The 24,692-nt window shown below is 59.7% G+C and overlaps 1 protein-coding gene across 3 annotated transcripts in view; it reads left to right on the top strand.

Annotated features, from left to right (window-relative positions):
• FBXL18 (F-box and leucine rich repeat protein 18) overlaps positions 1–24,360 on the top strand; it is a 44,435-nt gene extending 20,075 nt beyond the window's left edge. For all 3 annotated transcript variants that reach the window (XM_047089235.1, XM_047089234.1, XM_047089236.1), the window contains 2 exons: positions 3,288–3,506; positions 19,675–24,360. In XM_047089235.1, the coding sequence (XP_046945191.1) occupies positions 3,288–3,506; positions 19,675–19,831 (376 nt within the window). In that variant the 3' untranslated portion in view covers positions 19,832–24,360. The remainder of the gene's footprint in view (positions 1–3,287; positions 3,507–19,674) is intronic.
• The last annotated feature ends 332 nt before the right edge of the window (positions 24,361–24,692 follow it).

The raw sequence follows: 24,692 nt of genomic DNA, 5'->3' as shown, positions 1-24,692 counted from the left end.
TGTCCTCTGCCCCTTTACCCCCCTCCCTGCGTTCGGGAGGCAGCGGGTTTCGGCTGCCTGTGGGCCTCCGCTGTCTGCCGGGCCCCTCCGCGGGCTGCGGTTCCCCACGCACGGGCCCGGATCCGCATCATCCATCCAGGCCCCCCGCTGGCCACGGCCACTGCCCTGCTGCTCGGGCCGGTGCCTCCACGAGCTTCTTCCCCGTGTGCTGCCACAGCCTTGGAGCCGCTCTGGCCGGGTGACCGGCGACACCCCCACGGCAGCCGGAGCGAGCTGCTTTTTGTTCTTTTTTACTCCCCTGCCCCTCAGAGCAAGCTGTTTATTTATTTAATTAAAAAAATTTTTTTTGACGTTTATTTTTGAGAGACAGAGCGTGAGTGGCAAAATGGCAGAAGAGAGAGGGAGACAGAATCCGAAGCAGGCTCCCAGCTCCGAGCTGTCAGCCCAGAGCCCGACGCGGGGCTCGAACTCACGGACCATGAGATCGTGACCTGAGCTGAAGTGGGACACTTAACCGACTGAGCCACCCAGGCGCCCCTATTTTAAATGCTTATTTATTTTGGAGGGGGGCAGAAAGAGGGGGACAGAGGCTCCGAGCAAGCTTTTTAAGGGCATCAAGTGGAAAAAAAAAATAAAAGCATCAAGTGATGACTGTGTGTATCTAAGATGGACGGAAGTCCTGCTGAAGGCAGTGACATAAGGAAGTTTCTGGAGCCGAGCTCTGCTCTCCAGGGATAATCCTTACGTTTTTCTCTGGGAAGGTCTTACACAGGGGGACGCACGTTGGTCTCTGCCCACGTGGTTGTCTGGGGCGTGTGTGTAACTGACCAGGGAGGTATCTGTGAGTCTGCTCGGCCTCTGCGTTAGGGTCCTGGGGCTCCCCTCACAAACCGCCACAGCACAAGCGGATTCATGCACAGGTTTGTTTTTTTTTTTTTAATTTTTAAAAAAATGTTTATTTTTGAGAGAGAGACAGAGTGTGAGCAGGAGAGGGGCAGAGAGAGAGGGAGACACAGAATCCGAAGCAGGCTCCAGGCTCTGAGCAAGCAGTCAGCACAGAGCCCGATGTGGGGCTCGAACCCACGAACCGTGAGATCGTGACCTGAGCCAAAGTCGGATGCCCAACCGACTGAGCCACCCGAGCACCCTGGATTCACGTACAGTTCTGAGAGCCAGAGGTTTGAGCTGCAGGTGTCAGCAGGGCTGGTTCCTCCTAGAGGCTCTGATGGAGCCCCTGTGCCAGGCATGTCCCCTGGCTTCTAGAGGTGGTCGCTGGCAGTGCTTGGCAGTCCTTGGCTTGTGGCCGTGTCACTCCAGTCCCCGCCTGCGGTCACGTGGCGCTCTCCCTGGGTGTCCCTGCATTGCTGTGCCTCTGCATGGCCTTCTTGTAAGGAACTGGCCACTGGATTACAGCCCCCCCCAGTCTAGCACGACCTCATCCTAACGAAGTCCCCCTTGCAAAGACCCTGTTTCCAAGTAAGGTGCGTTCACGGGCGCCAGGGGCTAGGACAGCCACCTGTCTGTGGGAGGGGGGGGGACACAGCTCCCACCAGCTCCTCTCTTCCCATTCTCCTGGCTCTCGGCCCTCCTCCTGGCAGCCCCCGCAATCCTGTTAGCTTCCCCCCGGCCCTCTGCTCTTCCTCCAACTCGCATTCCAGAGGGCTCCCTTGGCCTGCGGCCCGGCGTCCTGCTGCACATCTGGGCATCTGCTGGTTCCGCAGCCGTGTTTCTAGCTGGTGCTGAACTGCCCTGTCCGTTATCCTCAACACCTCCAACCGTGTGTCCCCACCTCATCCCTCTTTCTGCCCTCTAGGCTTTCCGGCTGGTGCGCAGAAGGGTCTGGAAGGCTCTGGAACATTGTCCTCCACACCACTTTCCTGTTCTCATCCCTGTGGCTGGAGGCTCCAGCACTCCTTCCTGCCTGTGCCAAGGCCCTGTCCGACAGCCACTGTGGCTCTCCCATCTCTTCGTGTCTTGTCTTTCCTTTCCTTTCCTTTCCTTTCTTCTCCTCTCCTCTCCTCTCCTCTCCTCCCCTCCCCTCCCCTCCCCTCCCCTCCCCTCCCCTCCCCTCCCCTCCCCTCCCCTCCCCTCCCCTCCCCCTTCCCCTTCCCCTTCCCCTTCCCCTTCCTTACTTCCTTCCTAATGTTTATTTTTATTAAAAAATTTTTTTTAACGTTTATTTTTTGAGAAAGAGATAGAGCATGAGCGGGGGAGGGACAGAGAGAGGGAGAAACAATCGGAATCAGGCTCCAGGCTCCGAGCTGGCAGCACAGGCCCCGACACGGGGCTCGAACCCACGAGCCATGAGATCACGACCTGAGCCGAAGTCGGACATTTAACTGACTGAGCCACCCAGGCGCCCCTACTTCTTTTAAATTTTATTTATTTTGAGAGAGAGAAAGAGAGAGAGAGAGAACGAGAATCTCAAGTGGGCTCTGCGCTCAGTGCAGAGCCCAGTGTGGGACTCGAACTCACAAACTGCGAGATCTGCCTGAGCCAGAATTAAGAGTTGGGTGGTCAACCGACGGAGCTACTCAGGCACCCCTCTGTTCGTCCGTCTTTCTAAAGCAGGTGGGACCTGGTGCACCTCCCATCTGTCGTGGTTGTCTGTGGCCGAGGTCCCGGTTTTGTAGATTGGCTCTTCTTTGCCTTCAGCCCCTATCTACGGGGGGACCTGCCCAGTGTCCCCTCCCCTTCTGTGGCGGGAGCACTGGGGACCTTCCCGGTGTCCCCCCCCTTCCATGGCAGGAAGACTAGGGATCTGCCCGGTGTCGCCTCTCCTTCCGTGGCGGAAGGACTAGGGGTCTGTCGCCTTCCCTTCCGTGGCCGGAGTGGCCCCAGCCTCCAGATCCCCTCCACTTCCCTCAGCCTGTCGTGTGTCACAGGAGGGCAGCAGTGTGTGGCTGGGATCCCATGTAAGCGCGGCTCCCCGCCCCCTGCCCGACAGGTCAGCGTTTGAGGTGGGTGGGGTGCCGAGCGGCCAGCCCAGCCAGCGTGCGGGTCTCCAGGCTCCGGGCAGTGGCCGGCTGGGGTCCGTACGGTGGCTCGCCCGTCGTGTCAGGCCTCCAGGGTCTGCCCCCAGCTCGGGATCAGCTGGGAAGGCCCTGGGGTCTGTGTCTCCTCCCGATGCCCCGGGGGACTGTGGCGTAGACAGGCGTGGGGACGGCCGGTCTGGGTCTGGCTCCCAGAGACCCGCTTGGCCCCCCGCGAGAGGCTCCCCCTCTCCCCCCGCCCCGCGCGGGGGGTCTGGCAGCAGCGTGGGCTCACACCGCCCTCTCTCCCCGCAGGCTGGAGCAGCCCTACTTCAGCGCCAACGCCCAGTTCTTCCAGGCGCTGAGCCAGTGCTCCGCGCTGCAGCGCCTCTGCCTGGTGTCCCGCAGCGGCACCCTCCAGCCCGAGGCCGTGCTGGCCTTCATGGCGCGCTGCCTGCACGTCGTCGTGTGTCACATGTTCACCGGGGAGTCCCTGGCCACCTGCAAGAGCCTGCAGCAGTCCCTGCTCCGGAGGTGAGTGGGCGCGGGGCTGGGGTGGGGGGCGCGCCGGTGACGCGGCTCCTCCCGAGGGCTTGGCGCAGAGGCGGCCGCTTCCTGGGCCGAGAGGGCGCCCGCGGAGTTGACGTGAGAACGAAGGCCAGCTCCCTTTCGCGGCGGCCCCTCACCTCCTGGGCGCTCCCGCTGCCCCACGGTCGAGTTCCACGTAGCCAAACTGCAGAGTGTTTCCCCCCCGCCAAGCGCACACGTCCCCACGGTGCGGTCGTCCAGATGAGGAGGGACCCTTAGGATTTCCTCAGTGCCTGCCCTGGTCCTTTCCCGTCCCGGGGTTTGATTCAGAGCCCTCGTCACAGTGGTAGTCACGTCGTCTTAGCCTTGGGCCCGTGACAGCCCTCGGTCTCTCCTGGTCTCTCGTGACCTTGACGCTTTGTGCAGAGCACGGGCCAGGTGTTTGGTAGGATGTCCGTCGTCACCCACGGTGACGCTGTGTCCTCGGCGTGGTGTGCCAGGGACACAGGGTGCTGTCACGTCTTCTCATTGGTGTCTGCGGGTCCCTCGGCTGTAAAGTCTCGTTACTCCCTTTCGAATGAAGAAGCATCTCGTGGGGAGATACTTACAGAGTCTGCAGATACCCTGGTTCTCGCCGGAGTTTTGCCCGCTCATCTTGGCACCCACCGATGGATCTTTCTAGTGACAGTTGCTTTACTTTGACGTCTGGCTGTGATGGTTGTCTGTTTCCTTCATTCCTCCCGCATTTGTTAACGGAGCTGTGCTCTGAGAAGGAACCTGTCCCCTCTCCGCATTCACTTACTTCCTCAGCATCTACTTGTATCAGCATGGACTCGTGGGTACTCGTTTCATTCAGCGGGCTTTTGTCACGCTCACACCGTTCATGGGTTGCACAGATCGTTCCAGATTTGGCCGTGGGCGTGTTCTTTCAGATTGGGTCCTGTGTCCCCTTCGACATGCCCGTTCCTTTTCTGAGCTTTTCCTTCCTTTCTTCCTTTTCCTTACTTTTCTGTCAGTACAGGATATTCCAGGCCCAGCCCTGGAATCCACCATTGCCTCATGGAGCCTGGCTCCTTTTATTAGAGGCTGGAATTAGAAACCAAGGCCGGGTGTGGGGTATGCTCACTGCTGCTGGGGTGTCACCGCCTCCAGGCCCCCTTATGGACGCAGTAGGAAATTGAGGTGTGTATGTTCTGTTTTGTTTTGTTTTACTTTGTTTTAATTTTTTTAAATGTTTATTCTTGAGGGAGAGAGAGAGCCTGCACACGTGAGAGCAGGGGAGGGGCAGAGAGAGAGGGAGACACAGAATCTGAAGCAGGTTCCGGGCTCTGAGCTGTCAGCACAGAGCCCGATGCGGGGCTCGAACTCACGAACTGTGAGATCATGACCTGAGCCGAAGTCGGTTGCTTAGCCGACCGAGCCACCCAGGCACCCCTACGTGTTCTTTTTTTTAATGTTTATTTATTTATTTTAGGAGAGAGAGTGGGTATGCCCCTGTGCACGTGGGGGAGGGGCCGAGAGAGAGAGAGAATCTCAAGCAGGCTTCGCACTGTCAGTGCAGAACCTGACTTGGGCTTGGTGTCATGAACCGCAAGATCATGACCTGAGCCGAAACCAAGACTTGGACACTCGACTGACGGAGCCACTCAGACGCCCCGATGTGTGTATGTCCTTACACACATCCATATTTGTGTGTCCCCGTCGCCCGTTTGCATCCACATCAAAGACAGGTTCATACTGATGCGTCTCGTCCAGCCCAGCAGCCCAGGGTTCCCGTTCCCGCAGACTCCTCTTCCTTCCTCACGACCCCCCTCCCTGTCGTTGAACAGTCTGAGTGTCACCATCCACAGGGTGTTTGCTGGTTCGCTCCGCCCTCGGGCGCACACCTAAGGCAGTTTGGGAATCGCCAGCCCACCGCCTGGAGCCTGGAGGATAATCTGTATTCATGCTCTTGGCCTTCCCCACCCCCCCATGGTCCCTGCTTTCCGGAGTTACTCAGGGTTGTTCTTTGCACCCCACCCCTTCAGTGTGCTCATGTCACTTGTTTGTCATGCAGTCAGGGTCCTTTATCGCTGTGTTTATCACGTTTGTCATGCAGTCAGGGTCCTTTATCACGTAGCATTTTGCCTTCGCACCGCGTCCTGGTAGGTTTTATTTGTCCCGTGTTTCCGTACGTGAAGCCAAGCCCTGCTGTGGCGCTCAGAGTCAGGGCTCTGTCAGACGGCGGCCTCGGAGAAGCGCCGCCCCACGCCCCCTCCCTCCGCCTCGCTAGCACCCCATCCCCCCCTTAGGCAACTGGTCTTGTCAGTTCTCAGTGATTCGTTCTGTGTTTTCTTTTTTCACAAATGAACAGATACACAGTATTTTCTCCTGTGGGCTCTCTGATACGTGCTTTGCTTTTTTGCTTAATAACATGTATGTTGGATTTCAGGTCATACGGCCCTGCGTTCTTTTTCGTCGTGAGATGTATATACATAGCACAGTTTACCGTTTCAACTGGTTTTTTTTTTTAAGTTTATTTATTTTGAGAGAGACAGAGACAGGTGAACCGGGGAGGGACAGAGAGAGAGAATCCCAGGCAGCCTCCGTGCTGCCATTGCGGAGCCAGATGCTGGGCTCGAACTCACGAAACCATGAGATCATGACCTGAGCTGAAATCAAAAATCAGATGCCCAACCGACTGAGCCACCTAGGGCCACCACCCCTCACCCCCCCCACCAAAAACAGTTAAGGGGCACCTGGTGGCTCAGTTGGGTGAGTGTCCAACTCTTGATTTAGGCTCAGGTCATGATCCTGATCCCAGGGTTGTGGGCCTGAGCCCCGTGTCGGCTTCCCCACTGAGTGTGGACCCTGCTTAAGATTCTCTCTCTCCCTTGGGGCGCCTGGGTGGCGCAGTCGGTTAAGCGTCCGACTTCAGCCAGGTCACGATCTCGCGGTCCGGGAGTTCGAGCCCCGCGTCGGGCTCTGGGCTGACGGCTCGGAGCCTGGAGCCTGTTTCCGATTCTGTGTCTCCCTCTCTCTCTGCCCCTCCCCCGTTCATGCTCTGTCTCTCTCTGTCCCAAAAAAAAAAAAATAAACGTTGAAAAAAAAAAAAATTTAAATAAAAAAAAAAAAAAAGAAGATTCTCTCTCTCCCTCTTTAAAAAAACAAAACAAAAGTGATGACAGTTTTAACTGGTTGTAAGTGTCCCATCCGGTGGCGTCGAGCGGGTCCACATTGTTGTGTGATCACCAACCTCCATCCTCGGACTTTTCATCTTCCGAAAACGGAGGCCCTGTCTCCAGAAACACTAACCTCCCGGCCCCTGGCTCCCACCCTCTCCCTGTCTTGGAGTCTGACCACTCCGGCGACCTCACCCAAGTGGAACCACGCAGTATTTGTCGTTTTAGGTCTGGCCTTTTCTGCATTCCCTTTGGAATGCACAGAAATAAAACACAGAGATAAAAGATAATCACGCATCGATTGAAACAAAGCTCCCTTGACTTGTTGCACCTGCCGGTGTGAGTTTGGTTTCCAAGTCCCAGGAGTACATCCCCAAGTACATCCCCTGAGAAGCATGGGGTTTTGTTTCTGTGTGTTTGTAACGTCCATAAATGTCTGATACTGGCACGTGGCTATGCAGCCTGTGTTTTTTCCACTGCGGATTTGAGGTCTGCCACTGTTCATTAGTGCTAGTTCGTTCCTGCCACGCACTATGCGCAGTAACCCTTCGAATGGATTTGTCACGTTTTATGTTTCTGTTCTGCTGATGGATGTCCGGGGCTGTTTTCCTGTGTTTCCTCTATCCCGGTGAATGTCCCTGTGTAGCTACCAGATTCCCAGATGTGACACTATCAGACACCAAAATCGGGGCACCCGGGGTGACTCCGTCGGTCAAGCATCTGACTTCGGCTCAGGTCATGATCTTGCAGCGTGTGCGAGTTCGAGACCCACGTCGGGCTCTGTGCTGACAGCTGGGAGCCTGGAGCCTGCTTCGGATTCTGTGTCTCCCCCTCTCTCTGCCCCTCCCCCACTCACTCTCTGTCTCTGAAAGATGAATAAACGTTAAAAATTTTTTTTTTTTTCAACGTTTATTTATTTTTGGGACAGAGAGAGACAGAGCATGAACGGGGGAGGGGCAGAGAGAGAGGGAGACACAGAATCGGAAACAGGCTCCAGGCTCCGAGCCATCAGCCCAGAGCCCGACGCGGGGCTCGAACTCCCGGACCGCGAGATCGTGACCTGGCTGAAGTCGGACGCTTAACCGACTGCGCCACCCAGGCGCCCCAAAAATTTTTTTTTTTAAGAAGAAAACGGCAAAATGCTCTCCAAAGTGATTCTCCCAAGCCCTGCTTCCCCTGGCGGAGTGTGAGAGAGTTCCTGCCCTGCATCCGTGCCCCACCCCTTGATATCATTGGGCTTTGGGCTTGTCCTGGTCTCCTGGGTGAGGAGGGCCCTCCTGCCGTCCAAGCTTGTGTCTTGTCTGTTCCCAGCAAGCGTCATCTGACGTGTTCATCACCAGGCTCTCTCCTGGTCTGTGATCAGCTCCGCAGACGCCTTACCTCTCTGTCGGCCTTGGCTTTGGGTGGTGGTGTGTTGGCTGGTGAGAGGCTGGGCCGTGCCCGGAGTCCGTGGGCCCACCGTATCGGGTCCTCCTCCTGGTTCCTGCTGTGTCCGTCGTCGCTTCAGGTTGCTGCCATGCGTTTAACGGCCGCCTCCACTGTCTCTCTTACAACCGGAGCTTCCTCTCACACTTGCCGCCCGTCCTGTTCCCCTTCTGGAGAACCCAGGTATCAAAGCTGGCTGGTTTGTCTGCAAAGTAGAGCCACATGGGCTTTGAGTGGCGGTCCCGGGGAGCCTCCCCGGGGACTGCACTTGCCAACCTGAGTCCTGCGTGTGCTGGAGGCTCAAAGACCTCCTGGAAACGCTGATCGCACTGGGGTGTTGTGTTAACTAAACAGGTGGCCCGATACCTTCGGCCAAGTGAGCGTCGATGCCCCTCCAGCAGGCAATGGTGAGCGTGGGTTAGCCTAACACTTGGCCAAGCAGTTGAGTGAGGCCGTGCTCCTAGGCTCCCCTTCGGTCGAGTGCCCCACACTGCACAGCCTCCCCGGCTCCCCTCCAGACTCCAGAGCACTCCCCGCGCAGTGCTCCGCGGATCCCCGGTCCCCCCGGGCTGGGCTGTGCTGTGCTGTGTGAGGACGGTGACTGTCGAGTGAAGACTTGGGGATTCCTGAGCTTCCAGCACGTGCTGGGGAGTTTGAGTGAGGGGTGGAATTGAAGTCTCGACTAATGACCGGAGCTGCTCAATATCAGATCAGTCGCCTCCGTCTTAGGCTGACTCAGGACAGCTTATCAGCTGGAAACCAGCGTGCGGGCTGACGGGCACCGTCTCTGCAGCCAGCGCCAGGAGAAATTCTCAATCGGCAGTCCTCACCTTTCCCTCTGTGCTGAAGTCCTCGGAGATGCAAAGATCATCAGCTCCTGAACCATGAGACCATGACCTGAGCCGAAATCAAGAGTCGGACGCTTAACCCACTGAGCCCCCCAGGCGCCCCTTGAAGCCTTTTTTATACACATACCATAAACGTTACCATCTTGGCTGCTTGTAAGTGTAGAGGCATACCTCCCTTTATCGTGCTTTGCGCTCTGGTCCTGTGTTTCGTTTTGTTTTACAAATGGGAGGTTTGTGGCAGTTCTGCATCAAGCAAGTCTGTTAGTGTCGTTTTTCCAACAGCTTTTGCTCACTGCGTGTCTCTGTGTCACATTTTGGTAGTTCTCCCAGCATTTCAAACGTTTTCTTTGTTATTAAATTTGTTACGGTGGCCCGTGATCGTGTGATCGTGAAAACTAACCCGCTCACCCAGCTCCCCTGGAACCTCTATTCGACTTTCTATTTCTTTTTCTTTCTTTCTTTCTTTCTTTTTTTTTTTAATTTATTTATCTTGAGAGAAAGAGAGAGAGTGCAGGAAGGGGCAGAGAGAGGGGGGAGAGAGAGAATCCCAGGCAGGCTCACACTGTCAAGCACAGACAGAACCTGATGCGGGGCTTGAACTTACACACCGTGAGATGGTGACCTGAGTCAAAATCAAGAGTCAGTCGCTTAACTGACTGAGCCACCCAGACGCCCCCTTAATTTTATTTTTAAGCAACTTCTACACCCAACTTGGGGCTCAAACTCATGACCCTAAGATCAAGAGTCGCACCTTCCACTGACTCAGCCAGCCAGGCGCCCCAATGCTAAGATCTTTCAACTCTTAAATTTTTTGTGTCTTTGCACTTCATTTAGACTTTGAAGCAGTAGGTACTGGGACAGTCGTGAGTCAAGGCAGTAGAGTTCAAACACTTCCTGCTCCTCGAGGGGCAGCGCTCTGCCCCCCTCGCCCCGCACTGGGGCGTCTTTAGAAGCCTTGCACCCCCTCACCTTCAGTGCCCTGCAGACCAGGGCCCACGTCTTCCTCTCAAGAGTGTGGCATTCCTGGAAGCGGAGCTAGAACTTAGATAAGCTCCCAGAATTTGAACAAGTCGGGAGGAATGCTTCCTGGAGAGAACTTGACCCGAGTGAGCAGGTTGTTTGGGCAGCGGCCATTTAGAGTCCTCTCGTGAGGAAGTGCGTGGCGTCCCTGAAAGAGAGCTGAGTGTGGACGCTTGGGGTCAGCACGGCCGAGAGGGTCGCTTCCTCCACCAGTTTTGTGTCCCGGGGATCGGGGGGAGCTGACAGGGAGGAGGCCACCGATGTTAACAAAATGCCAAAGACAGCCATCAGCCGGGAGGTCTCCAGAATTTCCGGTGGCCTTGCCGGACAGACTTCACGTCTGTCTTTGCAGTTTGCTGCTGAACTGCTCAGGAGAAATCCTAGCTGAGGTTTTCCTTTCCCTGGTTATGGAAATAATATGTTAATACTCCTCTAAAAATTTGGACCATGCGTCAAGCTGCTTTTCAGTGAGAGCTCCCCATGGTTCCACCAACCAGAGGTCATCACGGCCGGCCGACCCGGGGTGGAGTTATCATATGGTGTGTACTCTGATTTTTTTTTTTTTTCTGATTTTATTTTTAAGTGTTCTCTACACCCAGCGTGGGGCTCGAACTCACAACCACAAGATCAAGATTTGCAGGCTCTATGGACTGAGCCAGCCTGGGGCCCCTACTCTGATTTTAAAAAATGTAACACATTGTAGATGGTTTTTATGTCGATAAATCTGCACATGATTGTTATCATTTCTTAATGTTTTGTAGTGTTTACTTTTGCAAGAGAGACAGATTGCAAGCAGGGGAGGGGCAGAGAGAGAGGGAGACACAGAATCCGAGGCAGGCTCCAGGCTCCGAGCCGTCAGCACAGAGCCTGACGCGGGGCTCGAACTCACAAATGGTGAGGTCATGACGTGAGCTGAAGTCGGACGCTTCACCGACTGAGCCACCCGGGTGCCCCTCTGCACACGATTACTTTTCATTCTGTTTTGTGTCCGTTATGTGGGTGGGTCGCGGTCTCTGGTCTGGCCGTAGCTCACTCTGTGTACCACTGACTCCCCTTCACCTTCCGCTTCAGGAGTCTTCCGGCTCTGGAGCCCGTGTCGGCGAGGGCAGCTCACCATCGCGTGTCCACACCGCAGTATGCTTGTTGGGTGGGATGGAGTCAATGCTGTCGGTGTGCCCGGGATTCGGGGGGCTGAGTCGGGTGCAGGCTGCGCGGCCCAGGCGCTGTGGGCTTTGGGAGGGACCGCAGCTGTCTGGGAAGTGGGGTGCGCGGCAGGTCGTGCGGCTGCCCCGCCCTGTGCTCTCCCCACGCACCTGCTGTCCGTGCAGGCGAAGGCCGCTTTTCTCTGGTGCACGATGGAGACGCTTGCTGGGCTGGCTCTGCCCTTCCGGCCACGGGGAAGAGTTGCCAGTCCTGTGTCCCCCTCGCCGACTTGCTGTAGGTCACCGCGTTCCCGGGGGCTCTGGCTTCGGGGAGCTGGCACCTCCCCGCTGGACGTGTTCTGCCAGAGGAGCTGGGACTGGCCCGTCCGCTCCCACCCGTTGCCGAAAGCCGCGGCTCGGAGAACCCTGTGGGGTTCTGCCTCTCTCCCCGCTGAAGGGTAGCTTCCCACAGAGACGGGGACCAGCTTTCCACGTACACACGGGAGCCTTCTCAGAAACTGAGAACATCTGAGGCCACCACGCCGTTCAGAAGCCCTTGCTTGTGACAAGAGAGCGTCTGAACGTCTCCCTCCCCTTGTGGGTGTCATTGGCCGACGAAGGTAGTTTGTCATTCTGATCCTCAGAATCCTTCTCAACACAGTGCTCCGGGCCGCTGTGCTCTTGGCACGAAGATGCCAGTCCCTGCTCTCAGCTTCTCTTTCTCACTCTCGGTTCTTTTCTCGAGGTCCCTGTCTGCAGCCTGGTCGCCTCCTGGTGGCCTGGTCAGGGGCATCCCTCCCCTGGCCTCTCGGACCGCGCCCACCTGCCCCTTTCTTAGGGGGCACAGCACTCCCAGTTATGTTCTTTGCAGCCTCTGCAGTTGATGAGGTGTGAGGCCCGGTGTGCTCTGTTTTCCGCGCCCGGGTCACGAGCCGGGTGCAGGGCTGGGCTCACTGATGGCCCCAGCGGGCACCGATCACGGCCGACGCTTGGGGCGCGGCGTCCGAGAGCAGACCTGAGGCTGGCCTTGGTTAAATGGACATCCTGGGTGGAGGCCGCACCCATCTCTCTGTCCCCGCGTCCCAGCACTTGGCACAGGCCCGGGCCATGGCCGGGTCCCCTGTGTGCCTAGTGCCACCTCGGCGGAATTAAGGGCCCGTTCCGGCCTGCGGTGCCTGGAGCCCTCGCGTCTCCAGCGAACCTCCTCGGAGCCTCTGCTCCGGGCCCCTGCCTCGATGCTGGGGACTGTGCCAGCGCTGTGTATCGTTGCCTCTTACTCAAGCCTCACGGAAGTCCTCTGAGATACGGGCCATTAGTCCTGGTGTACAGATGGGGAAACTGAGGGCTCTCAGAGTCAGGTGAGGAGTGCGGCCTGGACCCCAGCATGGGGAGGATGGGAGGTTGTGTCCAGAGGGGAGAAGGGTTAGGGCCTTGCCGGGTGCTGTGTGGGCTCTCCAGAGCCACGTGGGCATTTCACCCTGAGCCCGCAAGCCCTGAGGGAGGCTCACAGGTCTGAAGAATCTTCTGTGCTTGCCAGAGCTGCACCCACGTCCAGGTTCTACCGGAAGCCTTTCTCTGGCCGTGCTGCAGGGGGCAGGGCCGAGATGCAGCCCGACGGGAGAGGTGCTGGCCCGCCTCTGCGCGGGTGTCCCGGTGGCCTCTGCGCTTGTCTGTGGCGCGGCCCCTGCTGTGGGTCTGGGCCAGCACAGGGAGGCTCCGGCAGTCGGGCCGCACACGGGTGACCTGCTGGCCTTTCCAGTCGCGCAGGACCCTGGGCCGAGGGGCCCCTTGCGGCCTTGCTGCCAGAGCAGGGGCCCAGCTGCTTTTCTGCGATGTCGCCAGCAGATGGCGCCGTGGCTCACAGTAACCAGAAGGTTCCCGACCCGGCCCTAGGTTTCTGGCCTCCAGGCCTGCGTTCCACCAGGGAAAAGGGAAAGGCTGGGATTTGTCGTCACTTTTCTGCTGCCTTTCTTTTCTCTTATCTTCTTCCCTGCCTCAGGCTCAGGGAATTGTGGAGCCAGCAGGGGGGGCGCACCTGGCCCTGGGCTGCCCTGCCGCTCCCTGCCCGGTTTCTCCCCGTGACTTAGCTGTGACTCAGCCACAGGGCTGCTGTCACATCTGCGGTCCTGTCACTGGGCAAGTGGCTCCTCTCTTCGGGGTCGGCACTTTCCCTCTGGTTTAGGTGTCTGATCTCCATGTGTCTCACAGGTCCCGTCGTGGTGCCCTTTGTGGGGGTGGCATCGGGACTTGGGCTTGGAGCCCAGCCCTGCCTCTCAGGCTGCCTCAGTTTCCTCAGTTGGGAGGTGGGTTTGTGACCGTACCGGACACAGTCATAACGGCGGTGGCGATGTGTGTCCCACACCAAGCGCAGCGTCCTGACAGGCATCCGTTCTTTCTTACTTTCTGTTCTTTGCTCTTTCAAGTTTGAAACGCTGAACACTCGGGCCTTTCTCTGACCTCTGTGGCGTCCCCCCCCTCTGGGTTTGGAGGGCTTCTTCTGCACGTTCCCCCACTTTGGGTCCTCTGGTGTTCCCATTGTCGGGTCTGGGTTTAGAGCTCGGACAGTGCCGTGGGGCAGCGACGCCTGTGGGCCCGGGGCTCTCAGGGCCCCTCCGGGGAGTGGGACGAAGCTTTCCCGCCTGCCGCCCTCCTCCCACCATGGGCACACCCCGGCTTCACGGGGTCGGCCGTTTGCCCCCAATTCCCTCCTGGCCTCAGACACCTTGCCTGTCGGTTCCGTTTGCTGTCTCTCCTAGAGACCCGGAGTCCTGTCCCCGCCAGGTTAGTAGCGCCCGGCTGCCCCTCTGTCTGGGCCCCGGTCAGCCTGGTGAGGAGCCGGGCAGCGCGGCCCTTCCTCTGTGGCGGGACTGTCCTTTGACTCTTCAGGTCTGAGCCGCACACCAAGCCACAGCTCTGCTGTCCGCTGTCCCCTGGCCTACTACCGGGTGGGGAGGACTCTTTCCAGGGGGCTGTCAGCTTTTCTGGTTTTCTTTGACTCTGCCCTTCCTGGAAGCTTCCTGCGAGGCCTCGTGGCCCCCGGGGGGTGGGCGAGGGCCGTGTCAGCCCTCCAGTGTTCTTGGTGTCCCACACAGAGCGACAGCAGCTTGCTTTAGTCTGTGTGGCATCCTGCTGAGCTCAGCCCTACCTTGTGCCCTCCGATCCCATCAGCTGGGCTCACGCTGTGGCCTCTTCACTTACTCGCTCTGTGACTTCAAGTCACTCTTCTGTCTGAGCTGAGTTTCCTGTCTAAAATAGCATCTCACCGACTCTGTGCCCGCCCTGGTGAGTGTTACACGGGCGGCGGCCGGACCTTCTGCTCTGCAGATGGGGCAGCCCGGCTTCGTGAGGTCGGGGACTGTCCAGGTCATCCTGAGAGTGAGGGGCCCTCTGCTGCTCCCATGATCCCCCGCGTGCTCTGTCTCCGTGGCAGGGGCACTCAGGGAAGCAAGACGGCGGGGCAGAAGAGGCTTGTGCCCTCAGGCGTCTCCTGTCCGTTGCTAGAGGTGTCTGATGTGAGGACGTGCTGGTTCTGAGACTCAGCAGGGTGCTTTCCAGAAGGTGGTGGCGTTCCAGGCGCCAGTGCCCTGGGGGCCACGCCCATCCCTGGTCTTTCCAGGCCACGTGTCTTACTTGTCACTGACCTCTGTCGTTTCTCATCCTGAGGGGTCTCGAGCCAGAGTGGGGCAGCCTCCTTTTTCAGGAATGTCGGGAACCCCGACCCCGGGCGGGGGCAGGCGATGTCCTCCGCCCCCCCTGAGCCTCTGCGCCTCGGGTCGGACATTCCACGAGACGGGGTCACGTCTCTGCCTGCGAGGCCTGTGTGGAAATTCCTTCCCCCAGGTGTCCTGGAGAGTCTTGTGCTGGCGAGGAATGTGGGCCTGTGAGGTCGGCAGGCGGTTCGCTGCAAGTTCCTAGCCGCCCGAGCCGGAGGGACGTTCCCCGACCCTGCCCCGAGCCCGTGAGCTCCTTCCTGGCCGTTGCCGGGGCCCTGGGGGCCGGGCCGCCCGCGCCCCTGTGCCGCGGGGCTCCGTCTGCGTTTGTGTTTTGGAAACGTGTTTAGAAACGAGTAAAGTTTACAGATGGAGCGATCAGTTGTTCAAGTCTGGGGAACCTTGGGAGCGTTAGAATTGAAAGTGGATTTTAAAATTCGGAATCAGCGCTGTTTTGCAGCCTTAATTGCTGGTAAAGGGGCAGTTGAGCTCCACCGTGAATGGCGTTGCCTCACTACGGTTTCCGGGCAGGTTTCTGGGAGGATTTCGTCATTCCCACCTGGAATGCTGATCCACATGTGACCCGGAAAAGGACCAGGCCAGCAGGGCTTTGCTTCTCGGGCTCAGCCGGGGGGAGCCCTTGGCCTTGCCTCACAGCTAGGAGGCTGGTGAGTTCTGGCTCCGTTTGTGGGGGAGGCCCAAGGGGCTGGATCTGGGCGCGGGCAGGCCTTGGGACCCGCTGTAGCCGCCGGCTGCACACCACCACAGGGGGGTGGAGAGCCACATCAGGGGCCAGACTGGAGCCCCGCGCCGCTGATCGGTGTAGAAGACAGTTCGGTGATTAAAATCTCCTGTGGTCCACGTTGTCCAGGCCACCTGAGTGGCGGGACGAGGTCCAGTACCCCGTAGCGGGCTGTGGCTGCACCGGCTGGTGGGCAGGAGACCGGAAAGGTCTAGTCTCTCCTGGGGTACTCCCTGGCCATGAGGGGAGGACCCGCAGGCAGAACCCGGGCCACTCCGAGGTTGGCGCTGGGCATCTGTGGGATCGTCCAGGAGCTCGGCAGTGCACCCGTACTGCTCCCTAGAGCAGCGTCTCAGTTCTGTGGACAAAAGTCCCTTCTCTCCTCCCTGTTGCAGGTTTCACTGATTTTTGCCGTCTGTCTTCGTGCTTCTTGAAGGCTGTTATTACCATATGGGTGGCTTCTCTGACTTATCTTCCCACTTTGGCTTTTCCAGAAGACCTTCATCTTGGGGGGAAGAGGCTGTGAGTCTCAATGTTGCTTCTAGTTTCTCTGCAAAGAAGTGCACCCGGCGGGTGTTTCGAAGCTGATAGAACCAGTTCTGCCTCCAGGCTGCATCCGGCCTGCTCCTCCAGGAGCCCTTCCCGCCTCCGTGGCACGTGCAGGCCGTGGGGTCCCAGGGTCCCTCCCTCACTCTAGAGTCGGGCCCAGAGCCGGTTCCAGCGTGGTCACTGTGCAGAGCCCCCGCGTTGTCTGCTCGTGCCGGTGATGAGCACGGAGTCCAGGCCCGTTCTGTCCGCTTCTCCGAAAGGGCCGCGGGCCGATGCATAGTGGGCTCACAGGACGAAGGTGCCCTTGCCGATCGGGGAGCCCCCAGCTGTTCTCCACCTTGATCGTGCTGGAACAGTGTTCTCCTGACCCCCTGAGGGTGGGTGGGTCAGCCCGCGGGCTCCTCCCCGTGGCCGTCACTGCTGTCTGAGGTCGTTACAGCCTTGTCCTTCGAGGTGTAAAAGTATTCCTACATTTTGACCCAGTAACCCTGTTTCTGGGATTTATTCTGAGGAAACAATTCAAAGCGTAGAAATAATTGTACCACGTTAGGTGACGTTTATCAACACGGTAGTAAGAGAAAAGGCCCCTGCGTGTGTGCACCTGGGCGATGCCCGCCGGGGTGCTGGGCGCCCCGTCTCCGTCAGGCTGGAGTGCACACGGTCCCGCTGCTGTGGCCGTGCCGTGTCCTTGTTTAACATAAAGATGTCAAGGACTGGAACAAGCACAACAAACCTGACCCATGTCATGTACGTTTTGCTGTGTCCCCTAAGCCACGTCTGGAACGAGCGCGTTCAGTACGACAGCAAGACGCACGTGAGGTGGCGAGGCGGGCGGCTGGCCCGGCTGAGGCGGTGCCCGGGCCTCTGCGCTCTCCTGTACCGTTTCTGTCGTATTTTCTCTTTAAACAGAGCAGTGGTTTAGAAGTGAAACATTTCTTCTGCTTCGAGAGCGTGCAGAGAAGGCATTTTGGGTCCTGAGACTTTTGGGTGGCTGAAGGCGCCGTTTAAATACTCCTGGTGTGTGTGCAACAGCCTCAGGTAGAATTTTTCTTTCCTTCCAGCCATTCTAAATGGTGGAGAGTAAATACAGTTTACCTTTTCTTAAGCATCGTCCTCTGGCCCTCCAGGAAGGGCAGTCTTTCTTCCCCATCCACGGTGACCCCTGGTTCTCCTGCTTCTTGTGGGGTCCCCTCCCCGCCTCTGCTGTCCCTTGTCACTGTTCCTGGTGGGAGCCCGGCGGCCGAGCTCACAGGTGCCGACGTTAGGACAGGTGAGCAGGCCTCCGCGTGTGGGTCCCTCTGTTCCTCGGTGACGTTTCTGCTGGTGCAGCTTCGGGAAGGCCAGGGCACCTGCCTTGTGCTCTGCCCGATGCCTGTCCCGGGCTGGCGTTGCCGCCCAGGACAGCACGGGGCGTAGCCGGGCCTGAGGACCGCGACCGGAGACCTCCTCAGGGTACCTCAGGGTGACACCTGGGAGCAAGCCCATTGACCTCCGGGGGCTGGCTCTCGCCCTCCGTGACTCAGGGCCAGAAGCTCGGCCTTGGGTCTTTATGGTTAGCAACGCAACTGGCCCTGAGCAGGGGAGAGGTTCTGAGGGGTGACCTGTCCTCCGTAGTGTGGCTTCTGAACGCGGGTAGCCAGAAGTTTTAATTCACTGGATCTGTTTACTTGAATTTCAAACTATGTTTGCATCATGCAAAAGAACATTTTAGCACGTACGTAAGTTATGTGGCAGGGTACAGGGAGCAGAACGGATCACACAAGCCCCCCCCCGCCCCCGCCACCCCTGCCCTATCAAGGACTCGCCTTCACCCGTGGGGCCCCCTCCCGCCCCAAAGGCAGCCCCAGCCCTGCACTTGGACGCGAGTGGTTGCCGTCTTCCCACTTGTCACCACGTCTTCGCTCTGGGCGAGGCCCGCCTGCTGTGTGATGTCCAGTGGTGTCACAGGCCGGGCTGGCCAGCGGGGGCGATGCCCTGAAGGGGCCCTGAGGCTGTGGCTGAGAGAGCACTGGCTTCTTGAGGCCCAGGGAGGGGCTTTGCGGAGACCGCGACTGTGGGTGTGCTCCCGGAGCTCTGTCCAAGTCCACGTGAATCCAGGTGTGAACTGAGAGAGGGAAGGACGTGGGGTTCAGTTGTGGCGGTAGCACGTCTGCCCGTGGCCCCGGGGACCTTCTGTGTGCGGCCCCAAGTGCTGCTGGGCCCGGCCACCTGGGCGGCCACCCGGAGCCGCCCCCGGGGCTGCGCACGAGGAGCAAAGCCGGGCAGGCAGCTGCATTCCTGTCCTGGCTCTGGGTGAGAAATTAATCCCCCGTTAGCTTCCTGACAGCAGCCTGTGAAGAGCCTGGGGTGACGCTGCCTCGGAAAGGCAGGCTGGCGGGCAGGGGAGTCTTTGCAGGCACATCCCACATCCGAGGATATTTTGTTTCAAGTCAGTTGCACGGCGGGTTTGCAGGCAAGGACTTGCCTTGAGGGTCACGGTCACAGACACCGTCGCCCGCGAGCAGGCCACTGAATGCGGAACTGGGAGGCATTTTCTTGGCATCTTTATTGCCAAAGCATCCAGCTTTATGAGTACCTTTCTGGCATTTACTTTCCGTGGGTCGTAAATCCATCACTGTGTCCACTGGGGGCCCCAGGGAGGGCTGGGGCCGCGGTTTCCTGGTCCCTTTCAGCAGTCCCGGGGCTGTAGGGGAGTTGCCTTTGTTTTGCCAGATGCCCAGGTTCCCTGTCCTGTGGGCACCTTTGCATCTCTTGCCCCTTGAGACCCGTGGGACGGGCCTTTCTTCCAGAACCAGAGTCGCTCTGGGGTCTGGAGGTCTTTTGTCTCACTCCGTAGGGACCAGCGTGTTGTCTTTCTGGGGCTCCTGCAGCCACGCTTGTGTTTTGTCTCTTGGCCACTGTGCGGAGTGGGCGGGTACAAACAGGGACTTTGCTCTAAGCAGGGAGGGAGGGGCCCCACGGCCAGGGTGATGGGGGCTGGTCACCCCGCTGGCTGTCCACGTGGGGCCCCGGGGAGGGTGACCCGAGACTTTCCGTGGCAGTTGGACGCTTCCTGTGTGCTGTGGGCAGGGCAGACTGCCCCCTCTGTGGGGTGGGGAGGGTGGGGAGGAAATCTGACCCCCCTTAGTCATGACTTCAGGTGAGGGCTTGTGGCTCCCAGCAGCAGGGCCGGGCAGAGGGCCGCCTCATCTCACTTGGGGGGTTCTGTGCCCACAGGGTGGCCTGTGGGCAGGCAGGTTTGGCTGCCATTTCTTTCTCCACCCCCTGCGAGTGTTGTCCTGGCCAGGCGTGGCTTCTGCAGCTCCCAGGAGCCCCCACTGTGTAGGAATGCGATGGCCTGTTCCGACAGGCCGCTCTCCTGGTCCCTCCCCTGGCAGGAGAATGGGTGTCTGGGTGTCTCCTGTGAACCCCACAGAAATGCCACCACCCTAAGTCGGTGGCTTTCCCTCTGGCTGCCCCCCGCCCCGCTGCTCCCGGAGGCCCGTTTCGGCTGGTGGGTGGGCTGGCTCAGCCCTGCGCCTTGCCCCCACGGCGCCCACCTCCACAGGGCCCCGCTAACGGCTTGCCTCTGGTTCAGTTTCCAGGCTGAGCGGCCCGCGCTGAATGTCGTCATCTTCCCTCTGCTCCACGAGGGCCTGACCAATGTCATCCGGGACGTCCCCATGGTGCACCTGGATGAGATCACCTTATTTAAAAGCAGAGTGGCCGAGGAGCCACCGAACTTGTGGTGGTGACAGGTTCAGCTCGCACTGGCCGAAGCTGCTTCCGTCAGCCAAGCCTCTCGCCTGCCGCTGTCGCCTCTGTCCGTCTCCTGGGCCAGGAAGCGGGACTGCCCCGAGTGGGCACGTGGCCTCGCCGCTCCTGCCCACCGCCTGCCCCTGCCGGACGCCAGGGCCTTTTGGGTCACAAGACGAAGAAAGCCCCCTCCGCCCAGCCGTCCTGTGCACCCACCACCCCCAGGGCCCCCCCGGGGCTTCTTCTCGCTTTCTCTCGACCCTCGCTGAATCGTGGGTTCAGATCCGTGAGGAGGATGAGAAGGAAGAACCGGCTGTCGGGGCGACCTGCAGGGCCCCACGTGGGTGTTGACCTGAGACCCGCGTCCATCACGGGGCGCCGGCTCCTGGGGGCCCTGATGAGGCCCCCAGGGCTGCCCCCACTGCTACTTCAGCCCTCCAGAGTGTCCGTCTGTGCGTGTGTTCCTGGCCACCTGCCGTCAGGCTCTGTGGAGGGGCGGCGCGGGTGCCTGTGAGGGTGACTCGGCTTACCCTGTGACACGACCACACTGCCGGTAACCGCGTTCTCCTTCCCTCAGGCCAGCTGGGAGCTCACAGGTTTTGTGGCTGCACGTTTGGGCTTCTTTTTCCCAGTAAGACACGTTTTAACCCAGTAATGTCCCCAGTATGTTTCCAGGCAGACAGCGTCAGCCAAGTCCAGGACCGCTGGCTGGGCAGGGCCCCCCGGGGCTGGGATTGCGGGGTACGGCCTGGGGTCTGGCCCGCCGTACGGCCGTCACGACATTCGGCTTTAAAACCTGCAGCCCCCTTGAAGCCCCGTGTTTCTGGGAAAGTACAGATACACCTGACTTCATTAAAGCAACCTGAAATATTAAAAGTTAGGAAGGACATTTAAGGCCAGAGGAGGGATCAAATTACCCCGTTTCATATAGCTTTATTTAGCACTTTAAAAAATTCAGTGCAGCTATTCCAAAAGTGGGGAGCGACTGCCCAGCGTCCAGGGCCTCGCTCCCTGTGTGGAGCCCACTGCCTCTGCCTTCTCGACTGCAAGACTCCCCCGGAGCCGTCGGCCCCTCATCCGGGAGCTTCTGAGGGGCTATGGTTGGTTTCCTTCTACCCAGAGAGTCCGGCCCCACTGCCCTTGGCGATGCTCCTGGAGACTTGGGGGGGATGCCGGGCACCTTCCAGCCAGGGGCAGGCCAGTCTGTGGAGGCGGCCTTGTGCTCTGGGCCAGGGGCACAGAACCCACCGGGCCCTGCTCATGCTTCCGGGGCCCATCCTGGCTGTCATCTGCTTTCCGGCCCCCAGCCCGGCCGTCTTCCCGCTTGGTTTCTGTGGTGACGGTCTCCCCCACTCCCCCGTTCTGCGTAGCGTGTCCTACAGTTGATCTACTAGAAGACCAGGTCCCTGGGCTTTTCGTTCGCCCTTCCTTCCCTGGATTCGTGAGGGGCAAACGGTTCAGCAGCCTCCGACCCCGCCGGGCTGAGGGGCTGGAGGGGGCAGACAGCAGCTGCAGGAATCAAGCAGGCCTGGGGTCAGGGCCCTGGGAGAAACAGTCTGTCCACAGCCTCTGGCCATCCCAGCAACTTTGGGTGCTCTCCCCTCCCCTGTCTGAGTGGATGGGGTCTGCGTGGCTGGAGGGGGGTGGCGTGCACGCCCTTTCCTTGCCCCAGGCTGCAGCTGGCTGTTCTCTGCAGCCTGGCCAGAGGGACTGGTCTGCAGGCTGTCTGCAGGTGAATGCCCTGCAGCCTTCACCTTGGAGGTCCCGATGCAGTCTGAGAGCCACGCCTGGCCTTGCAGGCTGAGGGACAGACCGCCCTGGGCCCCGGACAGACAGGGCTGAGGTCCCTAGGGGGCCACGTGGCCGTAGATGAGGGTCTGAGAGTTGGTGGGAGCACCTCCCCTCCCCAGTTTGGGGACATTTCTTTCAGGCGGTGCCTAGAGACCCCCAGGCAAGTGCGGTCAGTGCAGGAGTGTGTCTGGTCGAGGCCTGACCGCTAGGGAGGTGTGACCCGGGAGGGAGGTGGCCCAGGGCCCTGGGTGGTCTCCTTCAGAGCAACCTGGGCTCAGGCTGGAGAACGCGCTTTGTCCAGAGGCTGCGATCGTGTGTTCACGCGCCGGCCTGGACGGCCGTTGTCCTGAGCAAGCAGTTTCAACCAGCGGCATCGCTTACGCCCACCGCCGGGCTGGGAGGGGCCGTTCACCGGAGGCTGGGGCAAGAGCTGCGGTGGAAAACGGCCCCCAAACAGTAGACCTTGTATCGTTAGCGTCCCCCGTAACCGTTCTTCTACTTAGGGCGAGAATTTCCGCTGCCTCGACACCCGAGACAGGATCCACCAGATGTTAATGATGTGCTTGTTCGCGCTAAGTGCCATTTTGGCAGCAGCGTTAATTGCAATTTATATTCTGCAGCGTTTTATGCTGGGAAAAGAACCCACCCTAATGGTCCCCACTTGGCAGAACTGGGCTGTTAAGTGCGGACCATATGCTGCCTGCTGAGAGGGGCCTGGTCAGCACCGGTGGCTGCGTGTGCATGCGCACACGTGTCCATCTGTGCGCACACGCGTGAGTGTCGCCTGCCGTGTGCTCGCCTCTGCATGTGATCGAGTGTGCATGTGTGCACGTGTGCGCGTGAGTGTGTGTGTGTGGGTGTGAGAGAGAGAGAGAAAGCGGCCCGGGGACAAGGTGGGAATGACAGTGAGGGAGGAGAGATCGGGGCATTTATCCCTGTTGAAACAGAAGCCCCCTTGCCCTCCCACGGCCGCTCCTCCCTCCTGGGCCCAGCTCGCCCCTGGACCCGGCGGCTCACTCCTCTCGCTCCTCTCCCGGCCCGGCCGTGCTGCTCCCCGGGCCCTGACTTTGCTGCCACGCCACCAAAGCCCCTGGCCGGAGCGTCTGAAGGTGCCCCGGGGGTGGGGGGGCGGGGGGGGGGAGGCATCCGGAGCGCCAGGAGAGCAGAGGCCCGCAGGCTCCCTTCCCTGCCATTGGCTTTTCATTGTCACATGCGAGTATTTTGATTTCCGAGCCCAAGGAGGCTGGACTGGGGACTCTTCACTCTGTCAAATGACTGGGGGGCAGACCTTATCCCTGCCTGGCAGCTACCCTTCTGAGGACCCAACGATTCACGCGTCTGGGCCCACGTGTCCACCAGGCTGGAGGGTGTGCTCTGCTCGGGCCGGCGACTGTGGCCCGGGATGGGACCTGGGTGATGCCCCACGCACCTCGGGTGGCTCTGCAAGGCTGGGTGTTGGGGGCACCGCCCCCTCAACCACCTCTGCACGGGGGCCCCCGGCTGTGGGCCATCGGACGGGAGGACGAACGTGGCGGGTTCTGGCCAGGAGAGCGGGCCCAGGGGAGCAGGGCCGCAGGAGCCGGAGGACCCGGATGTCTATGGGCCCACGAGGGTCTGAAACCAGCACGTGCCATCCTGATCATGCCAGCGGCCCTCCCGGAGTCTGTGCCAAGAAGGCAGTGACCCCGCGACCTCTCCCCACCTTGTAGGACGGGGACCCTGCCCTGTGGACCCACCCTCACGACCTCTGAGTGGCCCTGGGGCAGTGGGCAGCCTCCCGCTTCCTCTTGCCCTTGTTATTTGCTCCTTGGAGGTTTGAGAATTGCTGAGACTTTGTAAGAAGAAATACTATGACATGAGAAATCGGTGAGGCCAACGGTGGGAGATTTCGGCGGTTTCGGCCAGAAAACCTGAGGCAATGGAGATGTGGAAGGAGGACGGGCGCCCGAAGTTCTCGTGGCCTTGGCCCTGAACCTCCTCCCCTGCTTGGGCAGGAGGGGACGGGATCACGTGGCAGGGGCTCGGTGCCCGTGCGGTGCTCGCCTGTCTTCTCCGCGTCGGGGGCGCAGAATTCTCACGGGGCACGTAAATGTCTAAGGTCTCGGATACAGGCCGGGTGGCGTCACCTGAATGTCTGCTTTCTGGAACTCTTCCAGAAACCACGGGAGTGTGGGGCGTTGCGTTGACGTCACAGGGTCCTCTCCGGGCCAGCCAGATGGGGAACGTGGGGGACCCGGGGCTGCTTGTCGCTGTGAGGTCAGGGAGCCAAACTCACCACCTGGGAGGCTCAGTCTGCGCCAGAAGCTGCCAGACCCGACGAGGGAATAGTTTCCCGTGGAGTCCTAACAGTGTGAACTGGAGGCGTGTCTGCTCTGCTCACCGGAGCGGGTGGGTGGGGGGCCACGTGACACCGTGGCGCAGGTGGGGTCTCCAGCGCTGGCACCAGCCGCCCCTCTGCCGGCCGACCACTGCCTGTCCCCGCGCGGCCGACCCGGAGCCGTTGAGCTCGGCACGTTTCCAAGGGGGTGTGGGGGGAGCTGGCAGGGGGTCTCACGGTATGTGGTGACCAGGTGCTAAGTGACCAAATATGTGTCACCTGCCTTTCCACACAGACCTCCTTATCCGTCTGGTGATGCCCACTCCTGAATTTTGTGTCCAAATGACATTTTGAATGGGTATTTTCATGTAAACTTGTGGCATGTGAAAAGTTTCAAATAAAGTGGACTTGATTTCGAAAGACGGGTGGCCATGCAGTCCTTCCGGGAGGGACCCTCCCTGACCTTTCCCACCCCCGGGGGGCGGGGGGCACCAATCACCCACGGCTGTTCTGACATTGGGGTGACCGGGACGGACACGTGAGACCCGGCGGAGGATCCGGAGGCTGCCCGGGGCTCCCCGGAGGAAGCTGCTGGGTCAGTTCACGTGTGCTGGGGAGGGAGGTGGCCGGGCAGGCAGGACGCAGGGACACGGCGTGGCCGAAGCCTGTCTCTGCCATAGGTGTTACCCAGGGGCCGTGGGGACCGTGTCCATTTTGTTATTATATATTATATATACGTGTGTGTGTATGTG

The sequence above is a fragment of the Lynx rufus genome, unplaced genomic scaffold, assembly GCF_022079265.1.
Source record: "Lynx rufus isolate CCGP_SWC_20201006 ecotype Redwood Valley unplaced genomic scaffold, mLynRuf1.p SCAF_27, whole genome shotgun sequence".
Taxonomy (NCBI): Eukaryota; Metazoa; Chordata; class Mammalia; order Carnivora; family Felidae; genus Lynx; species Lynx rufus.
The sequence above is the reverse complement of the archived record's forward strand: the minus strand, read 5'-3'. Positions and strand labels throughout refer to the sequence as shown.